Source organism: Dipodomys merriami, unplaced genomic scaffold (assembly GCF_024711535.1).
Source record: "Dipodomys merriami isolate MVZ:Mamm:240054 unplaced genomic scaffold, mDipMer1.0.p SCAF_27, whole genome shotgun sequence".
Lineage (NCBI taxonomy): Eukaryota > Metazoa > Chordata > Mammalia > Rodentia > Heteromyidae > Dipodomys > Dipodomys merriami.
The window spans coordinates 16,400,189-16,417,532 of NW_027204159.1; the positions used below are offsets into that span (position 1 = coordinate 16,400,189).

General features: G+C 49.6%; 1 protein-coding gene across 1 annotated transcript; it reads left to right on the forward strand.

Annotated features, from left to right (window-relative positions):
* Window positions 1–248: 248 nt before the first annotated feature.
* Pcyox1l (prenylcysteine oxidase 1 like) lies at window positions 249–10,068 on the forward strand. The gene is made up of 6 exons (XM_070036364.1): window positions 249–336; window positions 4,888–5,094; window positions 5,941–6,115; window positions 7,154–7,365; window positions 8,536–8,676; window positions 9,102–10,068. Exons 1-6 carry the CDS (start codon window positions 249–251, stop codon window positions 9,761–9,763), a joined length of 1,485 nt encoding a protein of 494 aa, XP_069892465.1. The 3' UTR covers window positions 9,764–10,068.
* The last annotated feature ends 7,276 nt before the right edge of the window (window positions 10,069–17,344 follow it).

The window sequence follows — 17,344 nt, forward strand, 5'->3', positions numbered from 1 at the left end:
GGGAGCAGAATAGGCCAGCCAATGACAAGCCCGCATCTGGGAGGCGGGATGAGGATGCTGCCGGCGATAGGGTCGTCTCGGAGAGAGGCGTAGCTAATCAGGGCTTTGTAGTAGAGAGAGACGGCTGCTCGGCCAATGAGAGGCTGGGAGACCGGATGGCCGGGGCGCCAGGGCGGGACAGGGAGTGGAGCGCCAACCCGAGGGCGCCGCTCCCCCCCCGCCGCGTGCTGCTCCGGCCGCCGCCCGCCATGGCTCGCGCTGCCCGGCTCCTCCTCGCTGCACTGGCCACGCTCTTCGCCGCCGCGGAGGGCGGAGACGCCCCACCCGGCAAAATCGGTGCGGGAAGGGCGCTGGAGACGGGGGGGGGCGGGGGGGGGGTACGCGCAGCCCGTAGCGCCCGGCGGGGGGCCGGGGAGGACCAGGGTGAGGAGAGCAGCGGGGTGCAGGACAGGCCAGGGGCTGGGGCGGGACCGCGAGGGCCGGTGCTGGTGGAGGGGGCACGGGCCTGCGGAGAGCCCCCTGGGACCACCGAGGCCTGGGGACGGGCTGCCGGAAGGTCCCGGAGCCAATGCTCGGACGGGGCCGTTTCTGGGCGGCCCGATGACAGGACAGGTGGACGGTGCTGCGTTCGCTGTGGGCTGCTGCTGTGTAGTGCTTGTAATTCCTGCCTGGTGCAAGGACCTCACAAGAGAAGACTGCTCTGAGCGCTGAGAAGTGCCGGGCACCCGGGCTAGGGCGCCGCTTGGGGTTTGGAGCTAACGTCCTGGCCAGCACTTGCAGTGTAGATAGACAGTTGCATCGAGGCTGAGCAGTAGGTCTGCTAGAGATATGGATTTGTTGGGTGACAAGAGTGGAGAACTCTCAACATGCGCCCCTTTTCTTTCTTGCCTTGTTTCCCGCATATTTTCTTGTGAAAAATTTTCAAACGTACAGCAAAATTGAAAGAATTTTACAATGATCATTTATATGCCAGCCACCTACACTCTGCCATTCACTGCTATTCTACTTGCTTTGTTACAAACCCACCCACCGCCTGCTAGTCACCCATGAGTTCGTCTAACATTCTAATGCACTTCAAAATAAATTGCAGGCACCAAGACATCATTGTGCCCGTCATTGACGATAATCATGTTTGTTCTTAGTTATTTTTTTCCTCCTTTTAATAATTATCATTTTAACTTAGAATTTTTTCCTTTTTTGGGGGGGAGGGGGGAGGGCTGGGGAGTGGGCTTGAACTCAGCCTGGACTCTGTTCCTTAGCTTTCTCACTCAAGTCTGGTGCTCTACCACTTGAGCTACAAGCCCCTTCTCCCCCCCCCCCCCACACACACACACTTTCAGCTTTTCCCTGGTTAATTGAAGAGTCTCACAGACTTTTCTGCCCAGGCTGGCTTTGAACTATGATCTTTGTATCTCAGCTTTCTGAGTAGCTAGGATTACAGGCATGAGCCACCAGCACCCAGCTTTAACTTGAAATTTTTCAAGTCACTTGCACATAAGATTCCCACAAGCAGAGATGCTGGGTTCCTAATGTGGGAGGACAAAGTCCCAACTCTACCTACCTATCCCCTTTGCAGTTCAGAGAGCAGGAATGCTTTGAGATGTCTCTTGGGAGCACTACAGACTTGTCAAGGCAAATGCAATGCTAACATTTATTGTGTTAGAAAATTACACCAGACTGTAGAGGATTAAGGCAGATTGAACTGTGCAGGAAATCATCTTGAGAGACTGAGAGTTCGTAGGAGAATCCTGAGAGCTGGAGGGGAAAGAGATGGTGGATTTTGAAAGGATGAGGGTGAATTAGACAGGCTGTGGCAAGGAGCATAGAGAGAGCTGTCCTGGGAATGGGCAGGATATTGCCCACTGATCTTTGGAGAAGAGTCAGGGCCTCCAACAACAGAACTGAATTGACATGCGGTGCTTGGTGCCTGCCTTTCTCCAGCTGGCCTCACCCCCTTTGCTGTCTTGTCTAGTCCATCATGCAAGGCCGAGTTGCCCTTAAACCTCCCTGATTCTTTTGTTTTTAGCCCTCTGGCAGGAGATGCTGTCCACTCTTGGTATTTGGGCTCTACCCAGAGCATAATGAGAAGCTTCCTGTTAGGCTGACAAAATCTCTGGACTCCTCATCTGCAATCTGAATGCCTCAGAGTGTCCTTAAGAACACTTTAAGCCCACCTGTGCAGTTATCTACCCTGTGTTCCTACTGTGCGCTCTGCTGAGTGGGTGGCTCCTCTCATTGGCACAGCTGATTGTCCTCTTGGTCCTGATCAAATGTTATTTCCTCTAGGAAGCTGTGTACCCACCCTCTGGCAGAATCCATTCCTTCCTCCTCAGGATTCCCTGAAACCCTATTGACCTAGTTTGTCACATTGTCATAGCTAGCTGACTGTGTATGAATCTGATTTGTGTATGGGCCCACTTGACTGCCTGAGCTCCTGCAGATAGAAGCTCCTGTTTGGTTCATCTTTGAGAACTTGTACACTCTGTTATCCACCCTAAAATAGGGTGGGTGTCAGTGTTCAATGAGCTGGTCACCATGACAATGGCTTCCCTGTATCCCTGGGGTGATTTCTAGGCCCCTTAAGATGCCAATTCCTCTGGAGAAAAATGGGACTGTCTTTGCTAATATAGTAAAGAGCAGAGTGATTGAGAAAGAAGGTACTCTTCAAGTGGCTCTGTAAATCCTGAGGAAGAAGGATGGTGGTTCTTTCAACATGCAGCAAATAGTCTGGACTCCATTGCCTGCCAGCATCTGAGAACATGGGAACCCCTCCTCCCCCAGTCCTTAAACAGATCATTTGACCTAACAGTGGGTAGACCAGGTGTAAGCACAGTGTGCTGCTTGAATGAATATGCAAGGAACACCTTGCTGGCCCTAAAGGTGATGGTGAAAGTCCAAGAGGGTCACAGAGAATGTCCCTGACCAGAGGAGCGGTTCAGGCCAAGGTTCAATGAGAAAGAAGGTAGGCAGGTGCCACACAGAAAGACAGCTGGCCAGATGAGGAGCTGGAGTATGGGAAGGAAGCAAGGAGGCCACTTAGGATGAGCCTTGATTCTCACAAGATAGTCTGCTACATGTGTGCACGCATGCACACGAGCAAATATACTTTGCGTGCGCTCTGGTACTGAGACTTGAACTCAGGATATGGACTCTATCCCTGAGATTTTTCACCCAAGGCTTTTTCACTTCTGGCTTTTTAGTGGTTAATTAGAGACAGTAGTCACAGAATTTTCTGCCTGGCTGGACTGGCTTCATACCCATCCTCAGATCTCAGCCTCCTGAGTAGCTAGGATTACAGGTGTGAGCCCCTGACACCTGGTGTGTCTGCCACTTCTTAACAGTATCTGGTGCTCTAGGTCCAGTGTGGATCCAGGAAAGATAGACAGTATGAAATTTCTCTCATTTTCTATGGGTAGGATTGTGAGGCTGTCAGATGGCAGGAAGGCAGTGTTTCCTATGCATGGAAGACAAAATCATGGGCATGGTGAAATTCAGTCCAGTAGCTTTGTAGCTGGTGTACTCTTCTCAGAAGTATTTTGTGATTAGTAGCTGTCTTGTCTAGACAGTGGTTCATCTCATTGCCTCTCAGAGCTCTGTCAGGAGCTGTTTTTATCAGTGATTTGGATGGAATACTGTCTGCAAATGAACCAAATGTGTAAGGAACAGGAAGGCGGGAAGAGTTGCACGAAAAGTAACACAGAAGACCTTAAGCAGAAGTTGTCACATGAGTCCAAACTGAAATCAGGCACCCTATAGGGCCACAAGCAGCCCATCTCAGGGTACATTTTAGTCTTGACAAACACATAAAAATGACTTAAGTGTCAGGTGGTAGGTTGGACTTAGACTAGAGTTTGGCAGACTTTTTCTGTAAAAGGTCAGAGAGTGAATAGTTTATTTTGTTCTCTTTTGCAGTCAACTCAGCCTAACATAAAAGATACTATAGACTATAAGAAAGAAAAGTTGGTTGTGTTTTAATAAAACTTTATTGCCAGATGTAGTTATGGGAAGCTGATACAAGAGGATTGCTTGAGCTCAGGAGTTCCAAACTCGCCTGGACAAAATTGCAAGGTTGTCTCAAAAAAAAAAAAAAAAAAAAAAAAGTGCCTATAAAATTTAAGCCTTGGAAATGGTGCTGTGTCTTAAGTGGTAGAGCGCTAGCCTTGAGCTGAAGAGCTGAGGAACAGCTCCCAGGCCCAGAGTTTAAGTCCCACAACCAAAACAAAAAAGAATATTCTAAAACTTAAGCCTGGCGGGGCACCGGTGGCTCAGGCCTATAATCCTAGCTACTCAGGAGGTTGAAATCTGAGGATCACGGTTCAAAGCCAGCCCATGCAGAAAAGTTTCTGTGAGACTGTTACCTCCAATTAACCACTCAAAAACCGGAAGTGGAGCTGTGGCTCAAAATGGTAGAGCCCTAGCCTTGAGCAAAAGAGCTCAGGGACAGCACCCAGGCCTTGAGTTCAAGCCCCACAACCAACAAAAAAAATAAACTTGAGGCTGAGGACTGATTCAAATGATAGAGCACCTGCCTAACAAGCTCGAGCCCTGAGTTCAGACCCAATGCAACAAAAATAAAAACATGGTTTGCCAAAACAAGCACCAATTTGTATCTGGCCTACAAGCTATAGAATTCTGTGTAAAACTGAATGCATTCTCTTTAAATGATCTCTTGGGTTTTGAGATTCTTTCCTGCTCTTCTTGCTACCAAAGGATCCTTTCTTTTATAAACTGAGGGTGAATGTAGGTGGCAGTTTTCAGGTTTGTCTTTGCTTATTAGCTACAGTTCTCCTGTGAAATTCAATTCTCTTTGAAATGTCATAAGCCTGTGAAGGCAACTGGCAGATTCTAACTCCTCTGCTGTCCCCTGCCTCCCGGGCCTGCTCACAGCTGTGGTTGGGGCCGGGATCGGGGGCTCTGCCGTAGCCCATTTCCTCCAGCAGCATTTTGGACCCCGGGTGCAGATTGATGTGTATGAGAAGGGGGCTGTGGGCGGCCGCCTGGCCACCATCTCAGTCAACAAGCAGCACTACGAGAGTGGAGCGGCCTCCTTCCACTCGCTGAGTCTGCACATGCAGGACTTCGTCAAGCTGCTGGGTGAGTGTGTTCCTGGGGCTCCAGTGCCCAGTGCCCTAGTGCTGGCAGCAGCCACCACATTGCCCTGATCTTCAAGGCTCTATGGTCATATAGATCAATCTCATTTTACAGATGGAGCAGCTGAGACCAGAGAGGGGAAGGAACTTGCCTGAGGTTGCACAGTGAGTTAGTTGCAGAGCCGGGATTAGAACTCAGGTTTTGACTCCCAGGCTAGTTTCTTTCCCTTTCAATTGGCTGTCTCTTAATCATTGTGAACATTACCAATATCCCTATGCTGGTGCCTACAAAGTACCTGGTAACCTCCTAGGTGAGATCACACCTAGATCCTCCCCTAAGAAAGCAAGCTCAGGTAAAACCACACAGCTACGGAGAGAGCTGTGATGTAAACCCAGCAGCATCTGTCAAAACCACACACTTGTTGCTAGCTGCAGAGATTCCACTTCCCAGAAGTGAACCTGCAGATGGTTTTGCAGGTGCACAAAGGGAATACGTCCAACCTTATTTGTTCCAGCATTGTTGGTAATTGCCGTATGTCTTTTCTACCCATCCTTTATAGTCTGTTCAGCTGCCAGAATGGGAAGGTCCGTTGTAGCTAGATGTAGAGTGATCTCAAGTCCACTGTGCAATTATTCCATGCAGAGAGGGGAGGGTGAATAGATCACTGCCAATACCTGCTTACAAGTCCAGTGCTCTGTAAACTGTGGCGTGCTGGACAGCTAGAATGGGCTATGATTGTTTTCCTCTGATCTTGGAGCCTGAGTTTCATCAGGAGGATCCTGATTTGAAGCTGCTGTGAGTCCTCTTGAGAGGGCTCTGAAGGGAGCTGAGGAGTACTGTTCTCCGCAGGGCTGAGGCAGCGGCGGGAAGTGGTGGGCAGGAGCGCCATCTTTGGTGGGGAGCATTTTGTGCTGGAGGAGACGGACTGGTACCTGCTGAACCTCTTCCGCCTCTGGTGGCACTACGGCATCAGCTTCCTGAGGCTGCAGATGTGGGTGGAGGAGGTCATGGAGAAGTTCATGAGGTAGGACCTGCCTGGGAGGGTGGGAGCAGGAGTTTGGGAAGGAACTTGGTTCTCTTTAAAACAGAAGAGCCAGATGCATAGTCTTTATAACCTGACATCTGAAATTGAAACCTCTTTGTACAACTACTAAGTGGAAATAAATATTTTTGTTTTAAAGCTGGGCATTGGTGGCTCACACCTGTAATGCTAGCTGCTCAGGTGCCTGAGATCTGAGAATCACAGTTCAATCCAGCCTGGAAAGGAAAGTCCATGACATACTTATCTCCAGTTAACTACCAAAAAGCCAGAGATGGAACTGTGGCTCTAGTGATAGAGTGCTAGTCTTGAGAAAGAAAAAAAAAAAAAAGCTCAGTACTCTGGCCCTGAGTTCAAGCCCCAAGACCAGCATAGGAAAGAAAAAGAAAACAAGAAAGTGCATGATTCAGTGCAGGCTTAGAAGAAGCCCCCACCCTGAGGAGCAGCCTTGTGTGGGGCAGGGCCTTCCGTCTTTCCCTTCGCTAAGCAGAGGAAAGCATAAGTCACACCCTCCGGCACCTGTGGGCAGAAGCAAGCTGTGAGTAAATGAAATGGCTGAGTGCAAAAGAACAGGGAACTGGGGGAAGTAGGCTGACCCAAAGAGCAAGAGCAAGAGAGAGGCAACCTTGTGAGGATGCCCACATGTAGCTACCCCTGCCACGGTTCAGGCTGCACACTGGCAACCCAGGTCTATTTTGGGGCCTCCTGTCTTCTCAATTTGCCACCTGTTTATCGAGCCAATCAAAACCCATCTGTAGGCCCCAAGCCACTCAGGGCCACTCATTTACCAACGCAGGTGATGCAATTGGCTGTTGGCAGAGCCCTGATGGAAAGCTAGGTCTTTGGGGGTACTGAAGTGTCTGCTCCCATTCCAGTGCTGTCCATGTGGGAACAGGCCCACCACCACCCCCAGAGCAGCCTCTCTCGTACCCTACATGTACAAGAGGTCCCAGTAGGACCCCATGACTGGTGGCCTGCCCAAAAGCTTTTGTTCACAGGAGTGCGGCTCCCTGTATCTCCTAGGATCTACAAGTACCAGGCCCACGGCTATGCCTTCTCAGGGGTGGAGGAGCTACTGTATTCACTAGGAGAGTCTGCCTTCATCAACATGACCCAGCGCTCCGTGGCTGAGTCCCTGCTCCAAGTGGGTGTTACCCAGCGCTTTATCGATGACGTCGTCTCGGCAGTCCTGCGGGCCAGCTATGGCCAGTCAGCAGCAATGCCCGCCTTTGCCGGTGAGCATGCAGCCCTCCCCCTGCCTGCCTGCTCTCCCTCTGCCTGAGCTCCCAGAATGAGCTGAGGTCGCCATAATAACACATCTGTCCAGCTTATGACATTACTTAGCACTTAGTCACTCCCATTCTTTTTATTCTGGCATCGGCCCAAGTTGGCAGTGTGTAGCGCCTGAATTTCCGGATGTTCATCTGTGTCTCCCCTTGTCTTCCTAGCTCGTGACTGGAGTGGGTGGGCTTGTGTGGAGCCCACCTCTGCTCACACCAGCCTCAGCAGCAGAGCACGCAGCCTTCCCAAGGGTGTGACTCACACTTGAGTCCACTGATACATCTCAAAAGGTGCTCGCACCATTTGGTGTATTATTACTTAACAACTGAGAGGGTGTGCATTGACCGGCACCTCCTGTGTGCTTCAGATACTCTCCTCTCGTTCCTTCCAGGCCTTCAGAGCCTGCCTCGGCATCCCCACCTTGTGGCTACCCTGCTTGCTTTTCCAGCATCTCATGTATATCCTTCATAGCACGCGTGCGCTGAAATAAAATCCACACAGCATAGCATTCTCCCATTTAAAGAGCACAGTTCAGACTGATCACTGGTGGCGCACTCCTGCAATCCTAGCTACTCAAGAGGCTTAGAGCTGAGGATCACAGTTGAAAGCCAGCCCAGGCAAAAGAAGCACGTGAGATTCCTATCTTTGATTGAGGACCAAAAAGATGAAAGTGAAGCTGTGGAAAAAGCTGAGTGAAAAAGCTAAGAAACAGTGCCTAGGCCCTGAGCTCAAGTCCTAAGAACAACACAAAAAAATAAAGCCCAAGGTTTTGTGTTTTTTAATATATTCACTTATGCTACTACTGTAACTTGGGGGACATTTTCAACACTCCTAAAAGAAACCCCTATCCTCTAGTGGTCACCTCCCCACTGCTCCCAGTCCTGGATGTCTGTGCTTGTGGACATGCTCATTCTGGGACATCCTGTAAACAGAATCATACACCCGGCTCTTTAAGGGAGCATGGGCTTGGCCACTCATAGCATGGTGGCCTCAGTTGTATTTATCTGTGTGCTCGGTGTCCCTCTTGCCCTCCCTGCCAGGGCCTGGGGAGAACAGTGCTGGGCTCTCCAGCCACACTTCCTGCTGGTTTGATAACCCACCAGCCACCTTCTTGCTTTTCCCAGGAGCCATGTCACTAGCTGGGGCCCAAGGCAGCTTGTGGTCAGTAGAAGGGGGCAACAAGCTGGTGTGTTCCGGTTTGCTGAAGCTCACCAAAGCCAACGTGATTCATGCCACGGTGACCTCTGTGGCCTTGCATAGCACTGGTGAGTGGACAGGGCCACAAGGGTGGCCATGTCGTTCATAGTCAGACCTCCTTACAGCCTCTTCCCCGCCTCTACCCTGATCCATGCTCTGCTACAGTATTTTGAAACAACCGTGTGAAGCCCTGTTGACACTAGAGGGCACTGCAGGCCCGATTCAGTGGTCAACGCGGAACTAAGTCTTCCATAAATTCAGATCCTTTGACCAATGATTAAGAGCTTCGTCCATGCTCCTCCAACCAATCAGCAGCAGAAACAGAAGAGCTTGCACCTCCTGATACCTAGTCCAGTGCTTGCCCTGTAGCCACACCAATATGGAGACAGGGACTGCCATCTGGACATCTAGCTGCATCCTGGTTGGGTCCCAGGGAGGAAGTCAACAGGTAGAAGCCAAGGGACAAGTTGACTTTTCTGCTCTCTCTTTCCAGAGGGGAAAGCCCTGTACCAAGTGCGGTATGAGAGTGAGATGGGCAACGGCTCCAACTTCTATGACATTGTAGTCATCGCCACGCCCCTGCACCTGGACAACAGCAGCAGCAACTTCACCTTTGAAGGCTTCAGCCCGCCCATTGATGACGCCCAGGGTTCTTTCCAGTCCTCCGTCGTCTCCCTGGTCCATGGCTATCTCAACTCTTCCTACTTCGGTTTCCCTGACCCTAAGCTTTTCCCCTTCGCCAATATCCTTACCACAGATTTCCCCAATTTCTTCTGCACTCTGGACAACATCTGTCCTGTCAACATCTCAGCCAACTTCCGGCGGAAGCAGCCACAAGAGGCCGCCGTCTGGCGAGTCCAGTCCCCTGAGCCCCTCTTTCGGACCCAGCTAAAGACCCTCTTTCGTTCCTATTACTCAGTCCAGACAGCCGAGTGGCAAGCCCACCCCCTCTATGGCTCTCGCAGCAGCTTCCCGAAGTTTGCGCTCCATGACCAACTTTTCTATCTCAATGCCCTGGAGTGGGCAGCCAGCTCTGTGGAGGTGATGGCTGTAGCAGCCAAAAACGTGGCCCTGCTGGCTTACAATCGCTGGTACCAGGACCTGGACAAGATTGACCAGAAGGATTTAATGCACAAGGTCAAGACTGAACTGTGAGAGCTCCAGAGAGAGCCTGGGAACTTCTGCCCCACCATGAAGATGGATCATCCCCTAGGGCAGCCCAGGCCTGCCTAAGCCACACTAGCTCACAAGGACCAGCTGCTCTTTGTGACCTTTTGTGAATTGAGCATCTTTCCTTCCAGGGCAGGTCCAGGTGACCTGCTATCTGCCTGTCTGGCTTAAGGATTCTCATTTGAGTTGCTTTTTAAGGGAGAGAGTAAGGAAAGAAAAGGAATTCATGCGAGTCTACTCATTTTATTTATTTATTTTTTAACAGAGAAATAAATCCATCTTCCCAAGTTGCTTCTGACTTGGTTTCCTAACTTGGAGCCATGATGACTGGGAGGGGGATGTAAGCCAGAGAACTCTGGTACTAGCTTCTTTGAAGTTTTATAGTACTTACTCTCAAAATGCACAATCTACAATGAAACATTTACCACCAGATAGCTACAGAATAGAGGGGAAGATCAGAAAACCTAAACCTGAGACAAGCCTATGGCTGTGGCTTTGTTAGAGATGAAGTACCTTGTTAAGAATTTCCTGTCGTCGGGTCTGGGAAGGTGGCTCAGTGGTAGATCACTTGCCTTGCATGCTCGAGGCCCTGGGTCCTATTTCTCAGCACCACATAAGCAGAAAAAGCCAGAAGTGGCGCTGTGGCTCAAGTGGTAGAGTGCTAGCCTTGAGCTGAAGAGCTGAGGGACAGCACCCAGGCCCAGAGTACAGGCCCCACGACCAGACCCCCCCCCAAAAAAAAAGAATTTCCTGTCGTCTTCAGTTGGGGGAGATGACTGTTAGAACCTGGAGAAAGGACATTTACCCCACATTGCCATCAGTATACTTCCTGGAAGCCAGTGGGAAAAGGAAAACAATTGGAAGAAGGAAACTCATGAAGGAATGAAACCTAGGTACCCAGCAGGTATGGCTGATGGGCAAAACGCTACCTCCAGATAGCGGGAGGGGGCCCACCCAGAGTTGCTAAGTCAGGTTTAGAGCACAGAAGAAAATTACTGTTGCAGCATTTGACAAAAACATCTCAGAGGTCATTTAGCTACTTCCCTCTCTGCAAAGGTGGAGAGAAAAGGCCAGCACAAGGAACTAATTTACTGAATGAACATCTGGTGAGTTCACAGAACAGCTGAAATCTGTAGCATCCCTTAAAATTAACTGAGTTCAATGAGGAACCAGTGGGTCCCCAAACTGTTTGGGAATCTGTTTTCTTCATGTCAGGGCAATGGTAATGGCAGTGAAGAAATAATCTATTTCTTTTTTTATTTTGTTTTTGTGTCAGTATTAGGGCTCAAACTCAGGGCTTTAAGCATCCACATGGGTTTTTCCAATCAAGGCTGGTGCTCTCCACTGGAGTCATAATTCCATTTCTAGACTTTTGCTGGTTAATTGGAGATGAGTCTCATGAACTTTTCTGCCCTGGCTGGCTTAGAATCGTGATCTTCAGATCTCATCCTCCTGAGAAGCTAGAATCACAGGCAGGAGCTCCAGGTGCCTGGCAAGAAATGGAGTCTTTAGAGCATGTGTGGCATGTATCTGTTGGTCATTACAGAAGTCGCCAGACTGGCACATCAGAAAGATGGCTCTCAGTCCATGTAGAAGCAAACCAGAACTTCAGATTACCTTAGATGATAAAGATGTTACTGGTTATCATGACTTAAAAATCCAGAGTACTGTGCAGTCCCCAGCTGTTGCACACAGCTGAAGATGGCTGTCATAGCTCCCCAGGTGAGAAGTCTTCCTGAAACCACAGAACCAAATTCCAGGCCTTAAGCCAATGGGACCACCCTGAACCAATTCCTGTGGCTAGGGAAATGCCTTCTGCTGATTGGCTTGGCACTCAAATACCAGACCAATCACTGACACATAGGAAAAGCTCAAACTGATTGGTTAACATATCCTGGTGGACTTAGAGGAAGGGGTGGAAAGGGAATTGGAGAGCACCACAGTGTCAGCCTCCTACAAAGTGGGCCATGCCCTGCCCCCAAGTCCAGTGAAGTCAGTATTAGCATCGTTTTGTTTTGTTTTGTCTGGCAGTACTAAGGCTTGAACTTAAGGCATTGTACTCTCACTTGGCTTTTTTGTTCAAAGCTGGCACTCTACCAATTGAACCACACACCTTTACTTCCAGCTTTTTGCTTGTTAATTGGAGATAAGAGTCTCAGATTTGTCTGCTCAGGCTGGTTTTGAGCCATTGTCGTCAATCTCAACTTCCTAAGGAATTAGCATTACAGGAGTAAGCCACTGGCTTCTAGCTGATCTTGGTTTGCAATGAAGATGGCATGAGTTGTCATGGTAGCATTACAACTTATATTGAGCCAGAAGACAAAGCAGAAAACTTACCCCTGATAACCATCCCCTCCCTGATTCCCTAAGGAAGGTATGCCATAGACCCAGGGTGGGTATTCTAGGTCCTCAGTTCTAAGCTGGAGCTTTGGCTCTTTGTCCTAAGCATTCATGGAGCAGGCTCAGGGAGCTCCAAGTCACAATCAGCCAACATGCTCACATGGCCTGCTTTCCCAGCCCCAGCCTGGAAATGGCTCACCAGTTCCTTTCTTGTGGGCAGGAAAGAAAGGAAAGACTCCAGGAAAGAGGTTGAGAGCCAACTTAAAGCCTTTATCCCAGGGACCACCTTGGCTTTCTATGGCTAGGACAGAAGCTCCCAGGGACCCACAGACCCCTGAGAGAATGGAGAACATTTGCAGTCCTATTATCTGCCAGGCATACAAGAAAGGGGTCAAACTCACCAGCCATAGCTCTTGGTGCGGGATAGTGGAGCTGGAGGCATGACAAGTAGAAGAGGGCCTGCCTAGCAAGTATAGGCCCTGACTTCAAACCCCAGTACCACCCAACATAAGACAAACTTCACAGGATCTCTGTGAAAGATGGCAGTCCTTTGTGGAGGGTAAGATTAGAGGTGAAGGGTCTGGGAAGGTGGCTCAGTGGTAGAGCACTTGCCTCACATGCATGAGGCCCTGGGTTCGATCCCTCAGCACCACATAAATATAAAAAGCCAGAAGTGGCGCTGTTACTCAAGTGGTAGAGCGCTGGCCTTGAGCTGAAGAGCTGAGGGACAGTGCCCAGGCCTAGAGTTCAAGCCCCACGACTGACCAAAAAAAAAAGATTGGAGGTGAAGAGGGAAGGAAGGAATGTAGTACTCCCACCCACCCATGAAGGTGTAGTGGACTAGGAGCAAACCTTTGGGTTCTTCAAAGGCCTGTTCATTCACAAGTGTTGTGCCCTTCTGCTCCAGACCCTTGTTCAGTGCTGCAAATACAATGCTGGAGAAAGCAGAGGAGGTTGCTGGCCAATGCAGTAGGAGTTTCTCACCAGCAAATGGAAAACAGGAAACGGTTTCAACTCAGGCTGAAGGATGATCTTTGGGGCTATGGAGACCTAGTTCTCCAAATTCTGAGCTTCCTGCTGCCCTGAAACCAGGGGACTGAAAAGGGCCTGTGATCAGCCCACGCTCACGAGGCCAAGCTTCTGCTTCAGAATTATTAGTCTGGGCACTAATGACTCACACTTGTAATCCTACCTACTCAGGAGGCTGAGGATTCTGGTTCAGAGGCAGCCAAGGCAGGAATGTGTATGAGATTTTTACCTCCAGCTGATCACTCAAAAGCCTGAAGTAGAGCTATGGCTCAAGTGGTATAGTGCTAGCCTTGAGCAAAAAAAGCTAAGACAGCACCAAACCCTGAGTACCAGCACAAAAAAAAATTGTAAAAATGCTAGATATAGTAGCTTATATCTGTAATGCCTGCTACTCAGGAAGTGAAGACTGGAAGGATCCCAGTTTGAGGCCAGACTAGGCAAAAAGTTAACCAGATCCCATCTTGTCAGTAGCTGTGGTGATATGCACCTCTCATCCCAACTACAGGAGAAGCCTAAATAGGAGGATCAGCATCCAGGCTGGTCCCCTACATAAACATGAGACCCTAACCCTAAAATAACTAAATCCAAGATGGCTAGGGGTGTAGCTCAAGCTACACAGCACTTTCCTGGCAAGCATAAGGCTGAATTCAACCTTCAGTACCACAAAAAAAAAAAAAAAAAGTGGTAAAACTAGAAAAGATCCTGGCCATCCCTACATGCCTTCTGCTCCTTTCACAGGTGAGTTGTAACTCCAGAAAGAAGAAAAGTCGTCATCATGAGACAAGATAGACTATGGAAAATGAGTTATGGCAAATAGCTGCCAGATATGCAAAAACTCAAGCTTAAGGCAAATACAGGAGATATCTATTCATCTACTTCCCTTAAGATTAAGGGACTAGGGGCTGGGAAGGTGGCTCAGTGGTAGAGCACTTGCCTTGCATGCTCGAAGCCCTGAGTTCAATTCCTCACCACCACATAAGAAAAAAGCCGGAAGTGGCGCTGTGGCTCAAGTAGTAGAGCGCTAGCCTTGAGCTGAAGAACTGAGGGACAGTGCCCAGGCCCAGAGTTCAGGCCCCACGACCGGACCCAAAAAAAAAAAAAAAGATTAAGGGACTAGGAAGTGGTGCTGTGGCTCAAGTGGTAAAGCACTCGCCTTGAGCTGAAGAGCGCAGGGCCAGCACCCAAACCCAGACCAACAGCAACAACAACAAAAAAGATTAAGGAACCAAAGTCATTTAAGGGAATATGGGGTAGGATAAATTGAGGAAAATGAGGCCTGGTGAAGCCAACTCAGAAACATGGTATTTAGAAACACAGAAACATTATCTTTGCTTCAAAGAGAGACACCAAGATGCATTTCTTCCTGAGGGATGCCTGTCTCACCCCAAGAATTACCATTCACCTGGCAGAAATGCTCTCCCAAAACTAAGCAACCTCCTACCCAAAATGTAAACAACAGGATGCCATCCTTATCTCAAGGATAAGCATCTGTTTTATGGCAGGATGCATTCTTACCTGGAAGAAATGTCCCCAAACATCCAGAAACTCAGACAGTGTAACATCAGGAGTAATTAGAGCAAAGATAAAATACCTATCTTTGCAGAACTTTAATGTCAGAACCCCTGCCTTTACCATATAAATACCCCTAACAGCCAAGGAGCTCTGTGTGTGTGTGTGTGTGTGTGTGTGTGTGTGTGTGTATGTGTGTGTGTGTGTGTGTGTGTGTCCCTTTGAGAGTACCCACACTCTGTTAGTGTGCCCCTGCCTTTCTGCTTGTCTGTCTGCTTGCCTGCTTGCTTACTCAATAAAGCTCCACCAAAGGCCGGGCCTGTAATCCTAGCTACTCAGGAGGCTAATATCCAAGGATCATGGTTCAAAGCCAGCCTGGGCAAGGAAAGTCTGTAAGACTTTTTTTTTCTTTTCTTGGTCGGTCATGGGGCTTGAACTCTGGGCCTGGGTGCTGTCCCTCAGCTCTTCAGCTCAAGGCTAGCACTCTACCACTTGAGCCACAGTGCCACTTCCAGCTTTTTCTGCTTATATGGTGCTGAGGAACTGAACCTAGGGCCTCATGCATACAAGGCAAGCACTCTACCACTGAGCTAACTTCCCAGCCCCTAGACTTTTATCTTCAATTAACCACAGGAAACCAGAAGTGGTGCATGGCTCAAGTGGTAGAATGCTCACCTTGATCTGAAGAGCTGAGGGACAGCACCTAGGCCCAGTGTTCAAGCCCCAGGACCAAGTTTTCTTACCATTGTGATTTGTGCAGAAATTCTTATGTGTGTGTGTGTGTGTGTGTGTGTGAGAGAGAGAGAGAGAGAGAGAGAGAGAGAGAGAGAGTTGTGGGCTTGAACTCTGGGCCTGGGTGCTTTTCAGTTCAAGGTGAGTGCTCTGCCGTTTGAGCCACAGCACTATTTCCAGTTTTCTAGTGGTTTATTGGAGATAAGAATCTCACAGACTTTCCTGCCCGGGCTGGCTTTGAACCGTGATCCTCAGATCTCAGCCTCCTGAGTAGCTAGGATTACAGGCGTGAGCCACCAGCACCCAGTTCTAACGGGCATTTCTGAAGCATTCGTGGGTTTCTGATGCTCTGGGAAGAAGAAAGTCCCTCACATCATGAGGAGGAGTCCCCTGTCCATGCACCTCCAGGCCACTCTTGCCATCCAGGACCAGCACAGCCTTCCTGCAGCTCAATACTCCCCACATCCCCACCACCAAATGGCAGACCTGGGAAACTTGAGCCTTTACAGGGGCCTGAATCAGGCCTGAGACCTGGAGAGCATGGGGCTGGGGTGTTGCTAGGCGTTAGAGCATCTGCTTAGTTTTTATAAACCTTAGAGATCTGAGCCACCCTGATAGAGAGACAGATGCTACAGGGACCTGTCCAGCTGGCATAAAAGTATTTTCTATGTGTCTGGAACCAGGCCGAAGTTTCCAGAATGATTTTAACCAGGATCCACTCTAGAACAATACCAAAAAAGGTAAGTTACTTACCACCCCCGACAAGCACATACCTAACCACTGGTTTTTTAGGAATTAGACACTTGAACTATTCAGTGCTGAAGCTGCTGTAAGCTGACTAAAGCCCAAGCAGCCAAGTAAGTACTCCTTCAACAGGCTGTGAGCCTTGTGGCAGTTAACTGCAAACTCAGAAAATAGCCTGAGCCCCTCAGCTGTCTGGGGGGCAGGAGGGTATTTTTAGACCCTAGGACAGCTGATTGGGAATTTGCTGTGGAGTTAGAGGGCCCAGGGAGGAAGATTGAATTACTGGGGGCCATAGGGGGGAATGGAATTAGAATTGAGGGGCAAGAGCCTTCCATGAGTAGGATGAGTCGGTCCCAGAAAAGTGTTCTGACACTATCCAGTGGCTTCCCCAAAGGTGGTCCCAGGCCAACTGCAGCTGGTCACCCAAGAGAGACTCTGCTAGAAAAGAAAAAAACCACTCCATAAAAATGAAAACTTGCTGGATGCTGGTGGCTGACGCCTGTAGTCCTAGCTATTCAGGAGGCTAAGAATGGAGGCTTGAAGACAGCCCAGACAGATAAATTTCAGAGACTCTTGCCTCCAGTTAACCAACAAAATTGCAGAATATGGTGTGGCTGGAGTGGTAGAGCACCAGCCTTGACCAGAGAAGTTAAGGAAGAGCTCAAGACATTGAGTTCAAGTCCTAGTACTAGCATACACAATGAAGGAAGAGGGAAAGAGAGGAAGGAAGCGAGGGAGGGAGGAAGAGAAAGAAGGGAAGGAGGGAAGGGAGGAAAGAAGAGAGGAAGGAAGAAAAGAGAAGGGAGGGAGGAAGAAAGGGAGTGAAGGAAGGGAGGAAGGAAGGAAGGAAGGAAGGAGAAAAAGAAAAGGAAACTATCAACTCCCACTTAAATCTAAACCTCTAGATGAACAGCCCTCCGGAAGTCTGAGTGCCCCTGATAGCAGCACAGCAGATCGGGTTGGAGCTGTGGCTGGCTGAGTGATCACGGACCCTGCTCCATGCTTGTGAGGAGGCCGGAGCTCGGCTTCTGAGCGGCGCTTTGCAGGGGCCTGGGGCTGCCTGGGCACCCGGCTTGTCCCTGGTCAGCCCCTCGCGGGGCTGTGCGCACAGCTCCAACACGGCAGAAGAATGCCACTGCGCACACGGGGAAGCGGAAAGCAATGCTTTATGGAGGCTGGGGTGGGGGGGCCTCCCCGCCGAGCGGGGCCGGC

Excerpts from the sequence above, each read along its gene's own strand:
- Pcyox1l (XM_070036364.1), top strand. The coding sequence starts at position 249 with ATGGCTCGCGCTGCCCGGCTCCTCCTCGCTGCACTGGCCACGCTCTTC. Across the intron at positions 5,095-5,940 it reads GGACTTCGTCAAGCTGCTGG|GGCTGAGGCAGCGGCGGGAA; the intron begins GTGAGTGTGTTC and ends TGTTCTCCGCAG. Across the intron at positions 6,116-7,153 it reads GTCATGGAGAAGTTCATGAG|GATCTACAAGTACCAGGCCC; the intron begins GTAGGACCTGCC and ends TGTATCTCCTAG.